The sequence below is a fragment of the Convolutriloba macropyga genome, chromosome 5 (genome assembly GCF_964194025.1).
Source record: "Convolutriloba macropyga chromosome 5, txConMacr16.3, whole genome shotgun sequence".
NCBI lineage: Eukaryota > Metazoa > Xenacoelomorpha > Acoela > Convolutidae > Convolutriloba > Convolutriloba macropyga.
In genome coordinates, this window is record NC_134472.1 from 33,124,512 (window position 1) to 33,138,465 (window position 13,954).

General features: G+C 36.8%; 1 protein-coding gene across 1 annotated transcript in view; it reads right to left on the reverse strand.

The window, feature by feature from the left end:
- LOC142339340 (F-box and leucine-rich repeat protein 13-like) overlaps positions 1 to 13,954 on the reverse strand; it is an 82,818-nt gene that overhangs the window by 67,363 nt on the left and 1,501 nt on the right. Inside the window, exons 2-7 of the mRNA XM_075389321.1 lie at positions 6,557 to 6,660; positions 6,384 to 6,492; positions 4,792 to 4,859; positions 1,689 to 1,809; positions 1,480 to 1,513; positions 1,142 to 1,251 (exon numbers count right to left, since the gene is read on the reverse strand). Of these exons, the coding sequence (XP_075245436.1) occupies positions 1,142 to 1,251; positions 1,480 to 1,513; positions 1,689 to 1,809; positions 4,792 to 4,859; positions 6,384 to 6,492; positions 6,557 to 6,660 (546 nt within the window). The remainder of the gene's footprint in view (positions 1 to 1,141; positions 1,252 to 1,479; positions 1,514 to 1,688; positions 1,810 to 4,791; positions 4,860 to 6,383; positions 6,493 to 6,556; positions 6,661 to 13,954) is intronic.

A 13,954-nucleotide genomic window follows, 5' to 3' on the forward strand; every position in this document is an offset into this window, starting at 1 on the left:
TTTGAATAAAATTATATGAGTGGTGTTTAGGTCAATTGTTCGCGACCATTTACTCTGTTGGAATAAGTTGTGTTTGACGTAGATCAGATGAAGTTTTCTGTGTCTTCCTGACGTTGCTATTTTCACGAACTCTTTGTCGTTAAAGATTTCCTCGCATGAGTCATCGTAAACGAGCAGACAATCCGAAAGCTTTTTCGTTATATCCAGTCCGGAATACTTGATGAACTCAATGTGCGGTATTTTACGTTGCATTGCTGTAAATATGTCCTGGAACTCTTTGTAGAAGTAATAAATTTTGGGGAATGCTGGGTAGAAAGAAGAACCTTGCAGCATCTTGATTATTAGGTCGGTTTTCCCAGAACCACTTGGGCCTACAACCGCCATGAAGATTCTATCGTTTGTGAGAATGACTTTATTCATAGTTTCGGATTTGGCAGAAAATAACCAACTAAACTCGAAAGCAATGCAATCCAAATTGACTTCTCTTCACAACTTTCCGATATCAAGAATAGCATGGCGAAACAGAGACTAATCATGAGCACTATAATACTCACTTGCACAAAAAATATTATCTCTGATCGAGGGACTACAGTATTGGTACAGCAGCGCCATGGAGGTCTCTCTCGATTTCCATCATCAAACACTAAATTTGTTATACCCCCATCAATTTCATCTTTTCTAATTCGGTTTGTCATTTTCAATTCAATGCTAGGCTAGCGTTTTGTAATGTGTTAAACGAGAAAATGACTATTTTTTCTTAGCATGCCTCCCATTTTAGTTCACTTGTGATTGGTTAATGCAGAAAACTTTAAATTCACTCATCGCGCGAGAAAACTTCAGAGATTGTTTACACCTTTGGTCCAGTGGTATGAGATCCGCTTCCCACGCACTAGACCCGGGTTCGAATCCCACCAATGGTAGAAGTTTTTGGAAATGCCCCCCCCCCCCCTGTATGTTCCCCTAGCCGCGTACCTATACTACTCATAGGGCATCTAAGACATACATCCTTTCTTTGTATAATCTTGCAATGATTATCAAGAATAGTATAAAATCTTTTAATGGAAACTAAGAGAACCATACATGGACTTTGAATGACGACTAAGAATCAAAGCAGTGCAGTAATAAATGATGGTCGAGGTACCTCGAAGTATTCTCTGGTCTTTTTGGCCTCCACGGCCGATGTGTACCACGAATCAAATATAACTTGTTGCACGTAGTTTGCAAACACACCACGCATAGCCTCAGTTGCCTCTAAACAGTGAATATCCATTTTATATGTCAATAAAATTTCCAAAACAATAAAAATTTCTGTTTTTTGAAGCTTCTTAATAACTAAGATACAAATATGCCTCATAGCAAATCGGGTCCTGTTTCAGAGAGCCTTGTTTTCAATTTGCAATTCGCTGATTGTAAATGACACAGCTGAGCCAAGGAAAGACGCTCAGAACACCTAACACGTAATAGAGAATGAGCACGAACCTTTTGTTTTGACAATTCTGTCTTTAGCCCAAGCCTAAACAAAACAATGTAAAGCTTTATTAAAAACAATTTGAACAAAGTATATACTATTCTATCAATTATGCAGATACTTCAGAGGTAGCTGGGGGTGAAAGGTGTTGGTAGGTATGTTGGTAGTGGGGGGGGGGGGGGTAGTGAGGATTGTCAGGGTAGTTGAAAAGTTAGCATACCTTCCACTTTTTGAAGGTTATATTGCACATGTGAGTATGATTGAAATTAGCCGCAATGAGCAGTTTGCGAGCCTCTTCTCTCTCTTGCTCTCGTTTAATTTGAATGAAGGCTTTCACCGCCCTAAATAAAACAAAATGAAGCCCTGCTTGATTCTGTGCGTGGTAAAGTTACCACATACGGTTTTGCCAGGTTACAACGAACCATATGATTGGATAGTTTATTGCAGAACGTTTGGATTCGCGGAAAGTTTTTCAATGCGCAGGAAAAAAAGCGTAAATTTTGTCTGTATTTTTCATTAGAAAGCAGAAAACGGAGAAGAGTTTGCAAAAGTAGCAAAAGCTCTAATTTTTTTAAAAGTTTCTGCGTACTGCTTGCTACTGGCATTACTTGAACAGGACCAGAGGACCTTTTGATGACTTATCAAGTAACTGGAGGTTCTGTATTTTTGAATTCGATATTGATGTCTAATTCTAATTAAAAATTTTAAAAGCCTGTTCTATGCACTAGTCATATAAAGTTCCCGCATTGTTTTGTTACTGATGCTCCTGTCTGTGCCTTAAACACGCCAACTTATCTTAATTTCTCAATTTTACAAACTTAAAAAAAAGGCAATTTACACCAATGAGTCAGATTGTTCTTCAAAAGAAAGCTGCTCGCTGAAAAATTAAATCAAATAGCGTGAAAGTCTTACTACCTTCTTGGACATGAACTCAAGACGAAGTTTTACAATGATATCACGTATCGCCCTACAAAAACAGAAAACCGTCTGAATAGAAAAAAATGGTCCAGTCCACTGTTTTCAGAAATGCTTCGAAACTTATCATTGTCCTTCTCAGTAAAAAAAATAGCAACGTATCTTGCATTAAGTAGTTTGAATGATTTCTGTGCTTTAGATAAAAATATCTTCCTCTGTTCGTAGGAGCGTATTACCTATCTAATTTTTCGCCGTAGTTATGAAATTTTTGCAGTTATCTACTTTTCACAAAAAACTCAATAGAAACGTAATTTTGAACTTAGCCCTTTCTGCGCTTCTTTGTCGGCTGTTACCGAGTCTCATTATTGACAGGTCTCATATCTTATCTAATGAAGTTCAGGTTAATTTGTTTTGTTCAGTTTTATTCTGATTCCGTTTTTGTTGTAAGTGGTTTTTTAAATATAGACATCAGATTTTGGTCGTAATTTTTGTTTGCTGCTATTTGATTTTTGTCTTGTCCAGTACTCTCATAACTGGCATGTCTTATCGGCTCTCTAATCCAGCAGGTAGACAATTAAATCAAAACAAGGATGAGCGGGGTCGGAATATTGTGCAAACGCACAATACCGAGCCTCCTTTTTTATCTGTATACAACTAAGAATACAGATCTGTTGCGTACAAAACCTAAACATGAGGATTATCGGTTGCTAGTGAAAGCATAGGAGAGTTTATGACGTTTGCAAAACATTTTCAAAAAGTTATCTCCAACTTTGCCATTCTTCTTAATTACGTATTTTTTAGTGTCTTCCCAATTCTTTTAGGTAATCCCAGATCACTTCTCCGATAACCAGCTGTTCATTTTAAAGCTTTAAAAATATATATTAACTTATTTGCGTTTCATATTGCATGCAGCAGACAGAGCTTCATTTTTCCAAAATCCAGTACTTTTCAGTATCTAATCTAATTTTTGTTCAAAAATTAGCCCGCGAAAAAAATTCGCGCTGAGTAACTTGGTTGTAAGGTGCATATCTTCAGTGCATTTACTGTTTTGAGAAAATCCGATAATGCCATTTGCATAGTGATTTTAGTTGGATAATTTGGAAATTTAAGTGCCATAATCAACTTTTTCTCGTTTTACCTGTTTAATTTCCCTTGATGCAAAAAGAGAGAAACTATACGAGATGAAATCGAGAATCGATGTCGTACACCTGAGCGTATTGCTCAAAAATTATTTTAATACTCTTATCCGTCTATAGCTTGAGAACTCTCAAATCATTGTACTTAATTCAGATGTGAAAAAAACTAAAATCTTTTGTTTCTGGTATTTGACATTTCAAATTCCCGTAATTTTATTGAAATATCTACAATTTCAGTCAGATATGTCGGAGACTTACAAAACGGACGTCCTATTCAGCCATAGTAAGCTTTTTTTACAAACACTTTAATGCAATTAGTTTGTGCACTACTGGTCTGAAGTATCAGAGAAAATTGTCTTATGCTTATTGATAGCAATTGATATTTCAAATAAAAGTTCACTCAATTTTTCTCATTTTGATTATTATGAAAACAAGCGTTCTATTTTTTTGGAAGTTGTACAATATTGGTGGCAGCATGGTGTTTCAGAATGGTGAATAAAGAACTGACAATAAAAATTATGAAAAAAAAAGTAACTTCTGAGTAACGATTTAGTGAGTACACAATAAAATGATACAGACAATGATTGAGTTACCAGGTAGCTAGAAAATGGAATGCGTTACCGATAAGTACTTAATTTCAAATTTCAATATTACCAGGCTATGAAATGAAAACTGCTCATAGCATGCAGAAAACAAATCGAATTTTCTTCACTATTAAAGTACTTTTTACGCTAATTTGTCCCAACTATTGCTTTTTATAGTTTTTCCTGTAAAAATACATAAAAATACAGTAAAAAACACTAGATAAACAAAACCGACTAAACGTCGGAAGAATTTCTCTCGAACGACTAGTGGGAGCTCTAATCAATTGCAGCCTGCTTCAGTCGGGGGGGGGGGGGGGGTTAAATGGGACTAAGAAGTTCAATAGTGGGCGTCAAATAACCACATTAGAGGTTAACATATACCACTATTAAGATTTAAAGTGAAAAAAGGCGCCAGTTTCGGCGCACTTTTCAGTTGACTTTTAGTATTAAATTGCCGCCAATTGAGTTCAGCTACTTGAAATTGTGATTGAGAGAGAATTTTAGATCACGCGAAACGCAAAAAGTCAAGGGCGTAAAAGTCACTCGAAAAGTCAAAACCGTCGAGCGAAAATTTTGCATATGAACTTCGTTCAAGAGCAATTAAAAGACAGTATCTTGACAAATAGCATTAGCAACACGAAAGTACATGAGTGCCAGTTGGAACTTATTCAGTCACTTTATAACAAACCCGAATGTGAGCCGGAGTATTCTGTAGTTGTAATGGCGACACGCTTTGTCATAGAGTTCAGGTGCAATCTAAACACACAGCAATAATTCATAAGCGATCTCATTAGAATAAAAAAATCATTGTTTGTTTTTTTTTCAAAAGAACACAATTATGTGTTTTTACTTTCCAGCTACAGTTCACATTTTTTGCATTAAGAAGATAATATATATAAAAGTGGATGACTATACCCATTCAAATTGATGGATGAAAACGAGTTCCACCAAAACAATATTACACAAAATTTGCAGTATCTAGGTTATAATTACAGCCTATATGCCCAAAAAAATGATGTGACAATAACCAATGGACAATTCTGAGATGAGGAGCACAAAATTACATTGATATTGTACGCTGAAATTAATCATTACATTAATGAATAATGATAATGTTTTATAGCAATCACTTCCTTGGGAACCATGACCTTCAAAAAGACTGGGCGCCCCGATTTTTCATAGGGAAAAGCATATAGATCACAACTACAAGTGATCCTATTTCGAAGTATCGAGCTAATGAATTCTGACTTTGGGGGGGGGGGGGCAGTTACTTATAAGGCTAAATCAACACACATTTCTGATCAACTAAATACCAACGGAGCTGTTTATACGCCACGATTTAATCTAAATCAGTTACTTAATGAAATAAAACGACCAAAACTAAGCAGCCCAACAAAGTTAACACGGTTAGTCTGCATCAAAAATGCGCGCCAGGATTCAGAACATTTACCATTGAAGTGCATGTTGAAAAATAACACCTGATCAAGTGTAGGTGGGTTAATTTCACAAATAAATAAATGAACATTCAATCACACTTAATGGTACATTTGTATACCTCGTACAATTCAGCCTCAGCAGCTATGTCTTCAGCAATGAACTTAAAGAACTGAAAAGAACAAAAAGGTGAACACATAAACAACTTTAAGAAGTTCACACCTTCCCCTCACCCACATCCAGGGCCGCCATATCTTCTTAGTTATGAAAGGATCATATATGATCATACAAATCAACTTATTTCCTAGTACAATCTTTACATTGCTTCAAAGAAATTCACGATCTTCGAATGCAATAAAAGAAATTATTAATGATCCTTGTATGGAATGAAATCAGAGATTGTTATGACAGTTCGTGGGAGCAAAAAATATGAGAAGGCTTGATGTGGTGCAGCAATTGTCGCAGTTAGTATATGACTTGTATAAAGTTATTTATGTTTGTAAAAAAGTGCATAATAATGAGCGTTTTTTTAATTGATAATTAAAAGAACATTCTTACAAATAGGAGTGTGCATAGTCTCTTTAATTAATACATTATAGTAGTGGTGTAACTAGCCTAATTTTAGAAGGCAATGTACCTCTGGATAGCTCCTATAACAATCAGTCAAATTGTACCCCTATTTGAACTTCATAATACGTTCATTAAAGTCACTGCGATAAATCGGAAACTATGTCAATTCATTAACAATACTCATATTAAAAGTTATGTTAGGTAAGGTGAAAAATCTCAATTGACGAGGCGAGAGAAATATCGCCTGCTAGTTAAGTGCAATTAAAATGAACTTACATCACTACTTTCGCTGGCCCGTCGTTTTGAGACTGCAAGGACGAAGTCCAAGGCACTGGGAACAACCAGTTTCTGTTTTGGTCGAAGCTCATCGGGAATGAGGATATCCCTAAAAGACAAAAAACTTAACCCGATTTGATATGGTATGAATAGTTTAACTTCTGGAAAATTACCATTTGATTTCAGAATATTCTAGATCCTTCAGATCTCCCAGATTTTCCTCGATGTAAGCAAGGCTATCCTGAGGCCTGATCACCGTTAATCCAGAGAGCACAGCCTAAAAATGTCGCTCAGGTTTGAATTTAATCCAGAATTTGTCTTAAACTTATGGCTTTTAATGCTAGCAGAGAATTCTGTCGGCCTTAACACCTGCCACTGGCGTGATTTGAATTGAGAAAATGAAAACAATTTCGGCGCAATTTTCCGTTGACGTTTGTTAGTTAATTGCAGTCAAGTGAATCAAACAACTGATAATTATTGATAGGAGAGCAATCGAATTCCTATAGTAACTTGAGCCTAAAACCAAAACTAAGAAGCTACTTGAAAATTCAAGCCATGTTGAAGCTAGAAAAAAAAATTCTCAAAACAAAACACTGAAAAACAAAACCCAGAAAAATAGAGCCAATAAAAAAATAGCGACATAAGGATACTCCGCAGATCTCATGTGCTCAATCAAGTTCCAGTTAATGCGCCTAAAGGGCAATATACGAGCGGATTATGTAGGTGAGAACAATTGAAAATATGCAGCCAAAAACGCTCAAAACATGCTCAATTTGACCTTCTGACCATGAACATTACTGTCTTTATTTGAACAAAAGTTAGTGATAGCAAAACGCATTATTCTGCGCATGGCAAGTGCAGGTAACATATTCCCTTTCAGACACAGAAAAAATAGATATCGATAGAGCAGAAAGTATGGGTTTATCTCATTATAAGCCATCACGGAACATAGCCCCCAATATGGTATAATCCATGTTTCAACTTTTTTTGTATGTCTAACTGTAAATTACTTAGTTTATTGCAGACATGGTTCTATTTCAAATCAACAGTCTACTAATTGAGTTTACCGCCCCCTCCTGTTCTTTAATTTCATCATTTGCTTCCGTGCAATTTGCTCAACTCCCCTCTCATTGGGTGAGTCGAGAAAAATCAATTCATAATTTAAGTCCCCACCCATTGGGTGACATAGCCATCAACCTCAGAATTGAAGCAATCATTCAGAGATATAATCACTCGATCTATTCAATTTCTGATATCTCCCCACTTGTTGGGCGAGCTATTATTAATTTTGGGCGCTACCCCCTTTCGTTGGGCGGTAAAAGATCAAGGTAGCTTCTGTCGCCTTTAACATCTCGTACCCAGCTCTTGCTACTGGCTCACAGGTCTCCAGCAGACCAACAAGGTAAATACACATCTCCAGATCGGGAATTTGTTTCTGGTATCAGGTTTTTCTGCTCGCAAACTGGTCACAGGTTGGCAGCATTGCAAGCGAACAAAATTTTATCCTTTAGCTGGTCATGCCGCAAAATCATCTCGCCCCCGCCGTGGCATGTAACAGCATGACCACCGAGTTTAACTAAAGATATGTTTTACAATAGGGATATTTACTTTCTTTTTCATATATTGGAGAGCCCCGTCTGTACTTCACAGCTGCACAAAATTTGTTGGGCAAGAGATCGAGCTGCGATATTGACAAAACATTTAGTTCATCTATCATTTTGGTATAAGTGTGGTCTGCTGTCGGTTTTTGGCCAGTTATAAAATCTACCAATGTAGAAGACTGCGATACAGAACCAATATAGTCTGCTTTTATCTGGTCAGATGCTCGTTTGACTCAAACTCCAGTCTTACTGATAGCCAAACACGCTTGATGTCATGGCTCATTGGACAAGACTGCACTCATTATATTCTCGAAAGTCCTTTGAAGAGAGTCAAAATTTCTCAAAAATTTTTACGGCTACCTCCGATTTGTATTGCAGCGCATTGAAAATACCAATTCTGGTGCACACAAGCAACTATGTAAAATGCCAAGTGCACACTGTGAGTCGTTTTTGAACTCCAAGGTTCTCCAGCAATTTTTCGATTTTCTGAACACGCTTCTGTAAAGAGGAAGCAACGAATCGGGGGAGCCGACCGCAGCACCCAGTACTTCAAGTCCACTTTACTGTTTCTTTTAATTCTATCAACCGTGTTCACAGCTCTTTTTGACCAGACCTCACACTTGTCTCTTTCGAGTTCTTAGCCGCAGGTTTTGCCCGAGACAGTCAATTTATCTAAAGCCTCGTTTAGTTTGGTTTCTGTTCCAGCAATAATACCATCCTCAAGGTACCAACAGTGCTGGGTAAGATTGGGTATTTTTGTTCCGATCTGTTCTATTATAGGCCTCAAGGTCAAAGAACACAGAAGTGGGCCCAAGCGATCTCCTTGTTGCACTCCGGATTGACCAGTTACAGTTTTGTTGCTGTAAAAAAGATGACTGTGCTGTGTAATTTCTTTACGGTGATCAAACAAGCTCAGCAGAAAACTGGTGCCACTGAAACAGGGAGCTGACCTCTGCTGGCCAAATTCACTAGCGTTGTTATGCTTGTAATAGCTTGTTTAGATTGGTCAGAAGCTGCGCAGTGAACTGCATGTAAAAGGTGTTCCGGGTACATTTTGGATGAACCAGCAGCTGACAAATCGGAAAAAACTTCTAGTTGGCCAAATACAGTTGGCTCAAAAAACTGATACGCTAAGGGAGCTGTAGTCTTGAAATTGAAGCCGAGTTTCTTCTAAAGGGTGTAGAGTTTTATGTTCTCTATATGTTGGGATATTATCTGGTGCTACTCAATCGGATGAGAGAAATTTTGCTGCTCTCCGGAATTGGCCTTGTAAGCACAACGCCTCAGCACGATCTGCAAGTCCTTCTATTGTTTCATTAACTGTTTTTCTTGATTGCTTCATCGAGGCAGCTTCATATCAACGTCCGGCGTAGTCCCCCGCTTTCCAGCGCTCAAACCTTTTTGACAATAAAATTCCCTGATTTTATTGGGTTTCCTTCCACCCAATTAGATGCTTGTAATATGCATTTACTAATGGCAAATAGCTTCTTCCAGTTTTCTGTACAGTATGGCTGTGTCACACCCCTCGATAATTTTGGTAAGAACGTCCAAACAAGTGCGTCGAAAATTGACAGGTATGTACTATACTGTTGGAATCCGCTTCTCACAAATTATTTCCAAGTCTGGCAGCTTAATAGGTTTTCTGTTTGATGCAACAGCATTACCTTCAGTGCTTGAACTTGTTTGTGTTTCGCCAGCCATAATTATCTCGTCAATGCAGGCTGCTATATCACAGGGAATCTTCTTTGCAAAAGCGAACTTAATTAAGCGTTTGCCCATATAGATCGTGAGCGCACCCACTCGTCGAAATGTGGTCCCCAACTTGCATAACTGATCCTAGTTTTGTGGTCTTTCACGGTTATTTTAAACATTTGTCTTTTTTATCAGGATAAAACAGCGCTGTATCAACGGGAACTTGAAAACGGGGGTCGGAGCAATCGACTGCCAAGCTGCTCATTGACTGTGTTAATCCAGAGGATTGGTTCCCTTCGCTTAAAGTGCTTAAAGGATAAGACACTGCTTTCGGCAACACGAGAACTATCTGCTGTTGTATATTCATTAGTTTCAACTTAGGGGGATTTCATTTTGTTGCTTTCTCTCTTTGCCATTTCTCGTTCTTTTTCCGAAAAAAAGAATAGCTTCTTCTAAATTGCTTGCTGATAAGAAGAAAAGCTTCCTTCGAATAGAAATCAAATTCGTATCTGATTGCAATTTGTAAATTTTTTGCAGTGATCTGGCATTATTTTCGGGCTGTCGCGGGTTATTTAGTTTTTCCGCTGTTCAATATCAAAAATTGGATTGGTTTTGATTAATACTGGTAACTATAACTTATGTTGTTTTCATCTTAATGAATAACAAAAAATGGGGGGGGGGGAATTGCTCGTAAATTTGTTTATAAAAAACCGCAAGAGCAACCAATTACTATCAAAATAGGAACAATCTCACCGGGGGACTGGTATTCTTCGTCTTGACCCAATATACCAAAAGACACTTCCAGTTAGGCAACAGGTAACATACAGGACGCAAAAGTGGTATAAACTTGATACTTTTCTCTTTTTGGATTGCTCATTTTACTTTAGGAGCTAAGCACGCACGTGCAATTTTCAGGTTCTCAATTTTTGTCCCATAATCTTGGACTGTTTGAAATAAACAGCACGAACAACAACAAACCATAAAAGCTGGACGCAAAAAATATTTGTCATTTTTATTTGTTTAAGTTTCCCAATAATCTTCCACTAATTTAAACAAATTTAACTTAGATCGCTTAAAATCGTTCGACAGTAATTTCAAGATGGTTAAATACTTTTCAAGAAGAGAAAACATATGTTTCAATAAAAATTGAAAATAAATTTCAATTTCTAAAAAAAATTAAACAGAAAATGAGATGAAAAAACTATTGGAACTATTCTGAGAAAGCGTTGAAAGATACATCGAAAGACACGCACTAAGTGATGCATGAAATACTGCCAAATTATCAAAATAAGTCTGAATCTTCCATTTTAACCGTTTGGGAATTTCTTGGCAATGGAATCAGTTGAATAGAAGGCATAGAAGGAATTGAAAATTTACCTGTTGTTTGTTCTTTGTCAAAAACTTAACAAAAACTAAGAAAGTAAAAAACCTTTTAAAAAAACTTTTTTGGGAGCAAAAACTCGGACCTGGTAGGTCACCTGACACAAACAAGGGGAATTACCACACCAAAATTTTGAATAGAAAATTAACACTTAAACAACTGTGAACAAATTCATCCGGGACCGGTCGGCAGTTTTCCAACACTCGAAGCAAGAGTAAGAACAGATTCTGAAATCTTAACCTTAAAAACCAGTAACGAGGTACAGCGTTTGCTTCTGCTTCTTAAGTAAAGACACAACAATAACAAACTGGTGAAAAAACACAAAAAAGTAGCGCCTGTGAACATAAAACTCTATGGTTACCCATCTAAAGGCAAGATTGAAAAACAATGGTTTTTCAAAAAACGATTTGTACGCGGATACGCGAGAACCATAAGAGACAATCTCGAATTCTGTCGGCAAAACATCCAACCAAAATATTATGTAAATAAAAGAAAAATACATTAGTTTCTCGAGCAGTAGCAAGAAATATATATTTTTCACCAATTATACAACAAAACAAACGCAAAAGCGGTCACCCTAAAATTTTTTTGAATCTTTGATAAATTTTAGGAAAAAATACGGTCTGGTTACTGAGAATCGGCTTGAAAATTTGCTACAATCTAAAACATAATTGAAACACCGCAAAAAGGCAGAACAAAAAATATAAAAGCAACCATATTAAAAAAAACTAAAAGAAAGTTTTGAAATCTGTGGTCATTTACCCAACACAAAATGCAATAAAAGTTAATAGGAAACGGGACTCAAAGTTATAGATCTTTTTCTTTTATTAACGGGCAAGAGCATCATACGGTGCAATAATCAGCGGAAAAAAACGGTGCAATCTTAAAAATCATCCGAGAGCCTGACAGCTGTAGAAACGGCAAGAAATACAAAAGATTCAAAGACTAGTTAGAAAATAAAAACTTGGAACATTATTTTACCCATTTAACTGTATACATATGACAAACATTATTGCCTCTTAATTCACTATTAAAACTGTCACAAAATGACCTAAACTCAACTGTATTGTCAAAAATTTGAATAAAAATAATTCTAAACTCAGAGACACAGATTTTCTAATGAACACTTAATTTACTTTCTTGTTCAAAACAACTTCAGTGCATTAAAAAAATCTTAAGAAAATCAACTTGAGACAAAAAATATAAACCGACTGGTGACGTCTTAGCAAATAGACGTACCAAAATGTAGAATTTCCAACGAATATGATTGGTTGAGAAATTTAAAACACTGTACCTTTATGCGTTCAATTAGCCTAAATTGGACATAGCCTAATGCTGGATTATAATTTTTACCGCCTCTGGCCATGCCTCAGCGGCCCGTGGGACTTGATATGAATCTATCACAACCGAACGTCAGCCCATCCCCCCCCCCCAAAAAAAAGTATAATTATTCTAATTCGGCTGATCGCGATTTCTTAGCAATTTTACGTTAACACGCATATCCTATTTTAAAACATGGAGAATTTATTGAACAGTCAGCCAATCAGAAAACAATATTCCTATTTTCTCAATTGTGATTGGCCAGCAGTAAAATTTCTATATTTTGGTACGTCTGCCATTTTAACTAGCGCCAAACCGAATAACGTCGAAAAATTGCTCTCGAATGACAGGCGGCGCAATTTATTTCAGGGGCTGTAGCCCAGATAAAATTTTTTTGAGCAGTGCAAAAACCTCAGCCGACGGTAGGATCCGAACCCCGACCTCCTGATTGCGCTTCCGTCAACTCGACGGAGGTATTAACCTCTCCGTTAATGGGACCTGTCGACGAATCTCTAACAATCGGTCTTGTTTGAACCACAAACTTTATTTCGGTGTAAGAGCAACTGAAATCACTAAAAATCACGAAGGGCGTGCAAAAGTCACTTGCGAAGTCAAAGATTTTTCTAGAAGAAAAGCAGCGCAACAAGATCAAGCAAAAGATTTGCATAAAAAAGACACACACACGTTTACAATAATTGCTTCTCATTCAAGAGCTATTAATTCGGTAACACTGTTACTTGAATGTCCAAATGAAGTTTTTCAAAAAGATTGACGCACTTACAAAAGAGCAGACTGAGATTAAGCCTGTCAAAATGATCAAAGAGAATTGAAGTTTCCAAAAAAGCAAACAAAAAAGTGATGAAAAAATAGAACTCTTACAAAAAAAAACTCACATCGTCAATTTGGCAAGGTGTGTTACCCCAACTGCCCAACTTTAATTGCGTCATTAGTGCTTCAGTGTGGTTTAATACAGAACTAATTAGCTGATATTGGCGCTAAAATACTGAAGTTTGGCTAAACTAGGGACGGAGGAAAGAACGAATTGTATTGATATCAGTTACTATTGACCTTATTTAAAGCTTCAAAACTTGGCATGTGGGATAACCTACGTTTAGTGGTTTTCTTTCAAACCGCTCAAAAAAACATTTCAGTTGAAATAGGGCAAACAATGCCAAAAAAACTGGTAGAAAATGCCAAAATATCGGTCAAAGAATTGACAAATAAACACATTTTGGGCCTCGAGGACACCACAAATAGCAGGGCTTGTGGAAGACTGACTGTACGCAGCACAATATGTCCCAATATACTTCCAAGTTTGTCAAAAAAACAATTCTTTCCTCTGAGGCAAGAGCTGCTTTAACTATCAGTTTTGCAAAGCTAAAATTAACAAAACTTTTCCAGTGCAACCTTGAGTGCAACTTACTTCAAAACTGAAGCTGAATAACTCAGAGAATTCAATTCGATATAATTTTACCAGATGTAAAAACTTATCTGTCACTTTCTTTTCAAAATAAAACAACTTCTCACTTAAAATCCAACAAGAGCAATCAGTCACAAAAAAATCAACGGCATTAAAC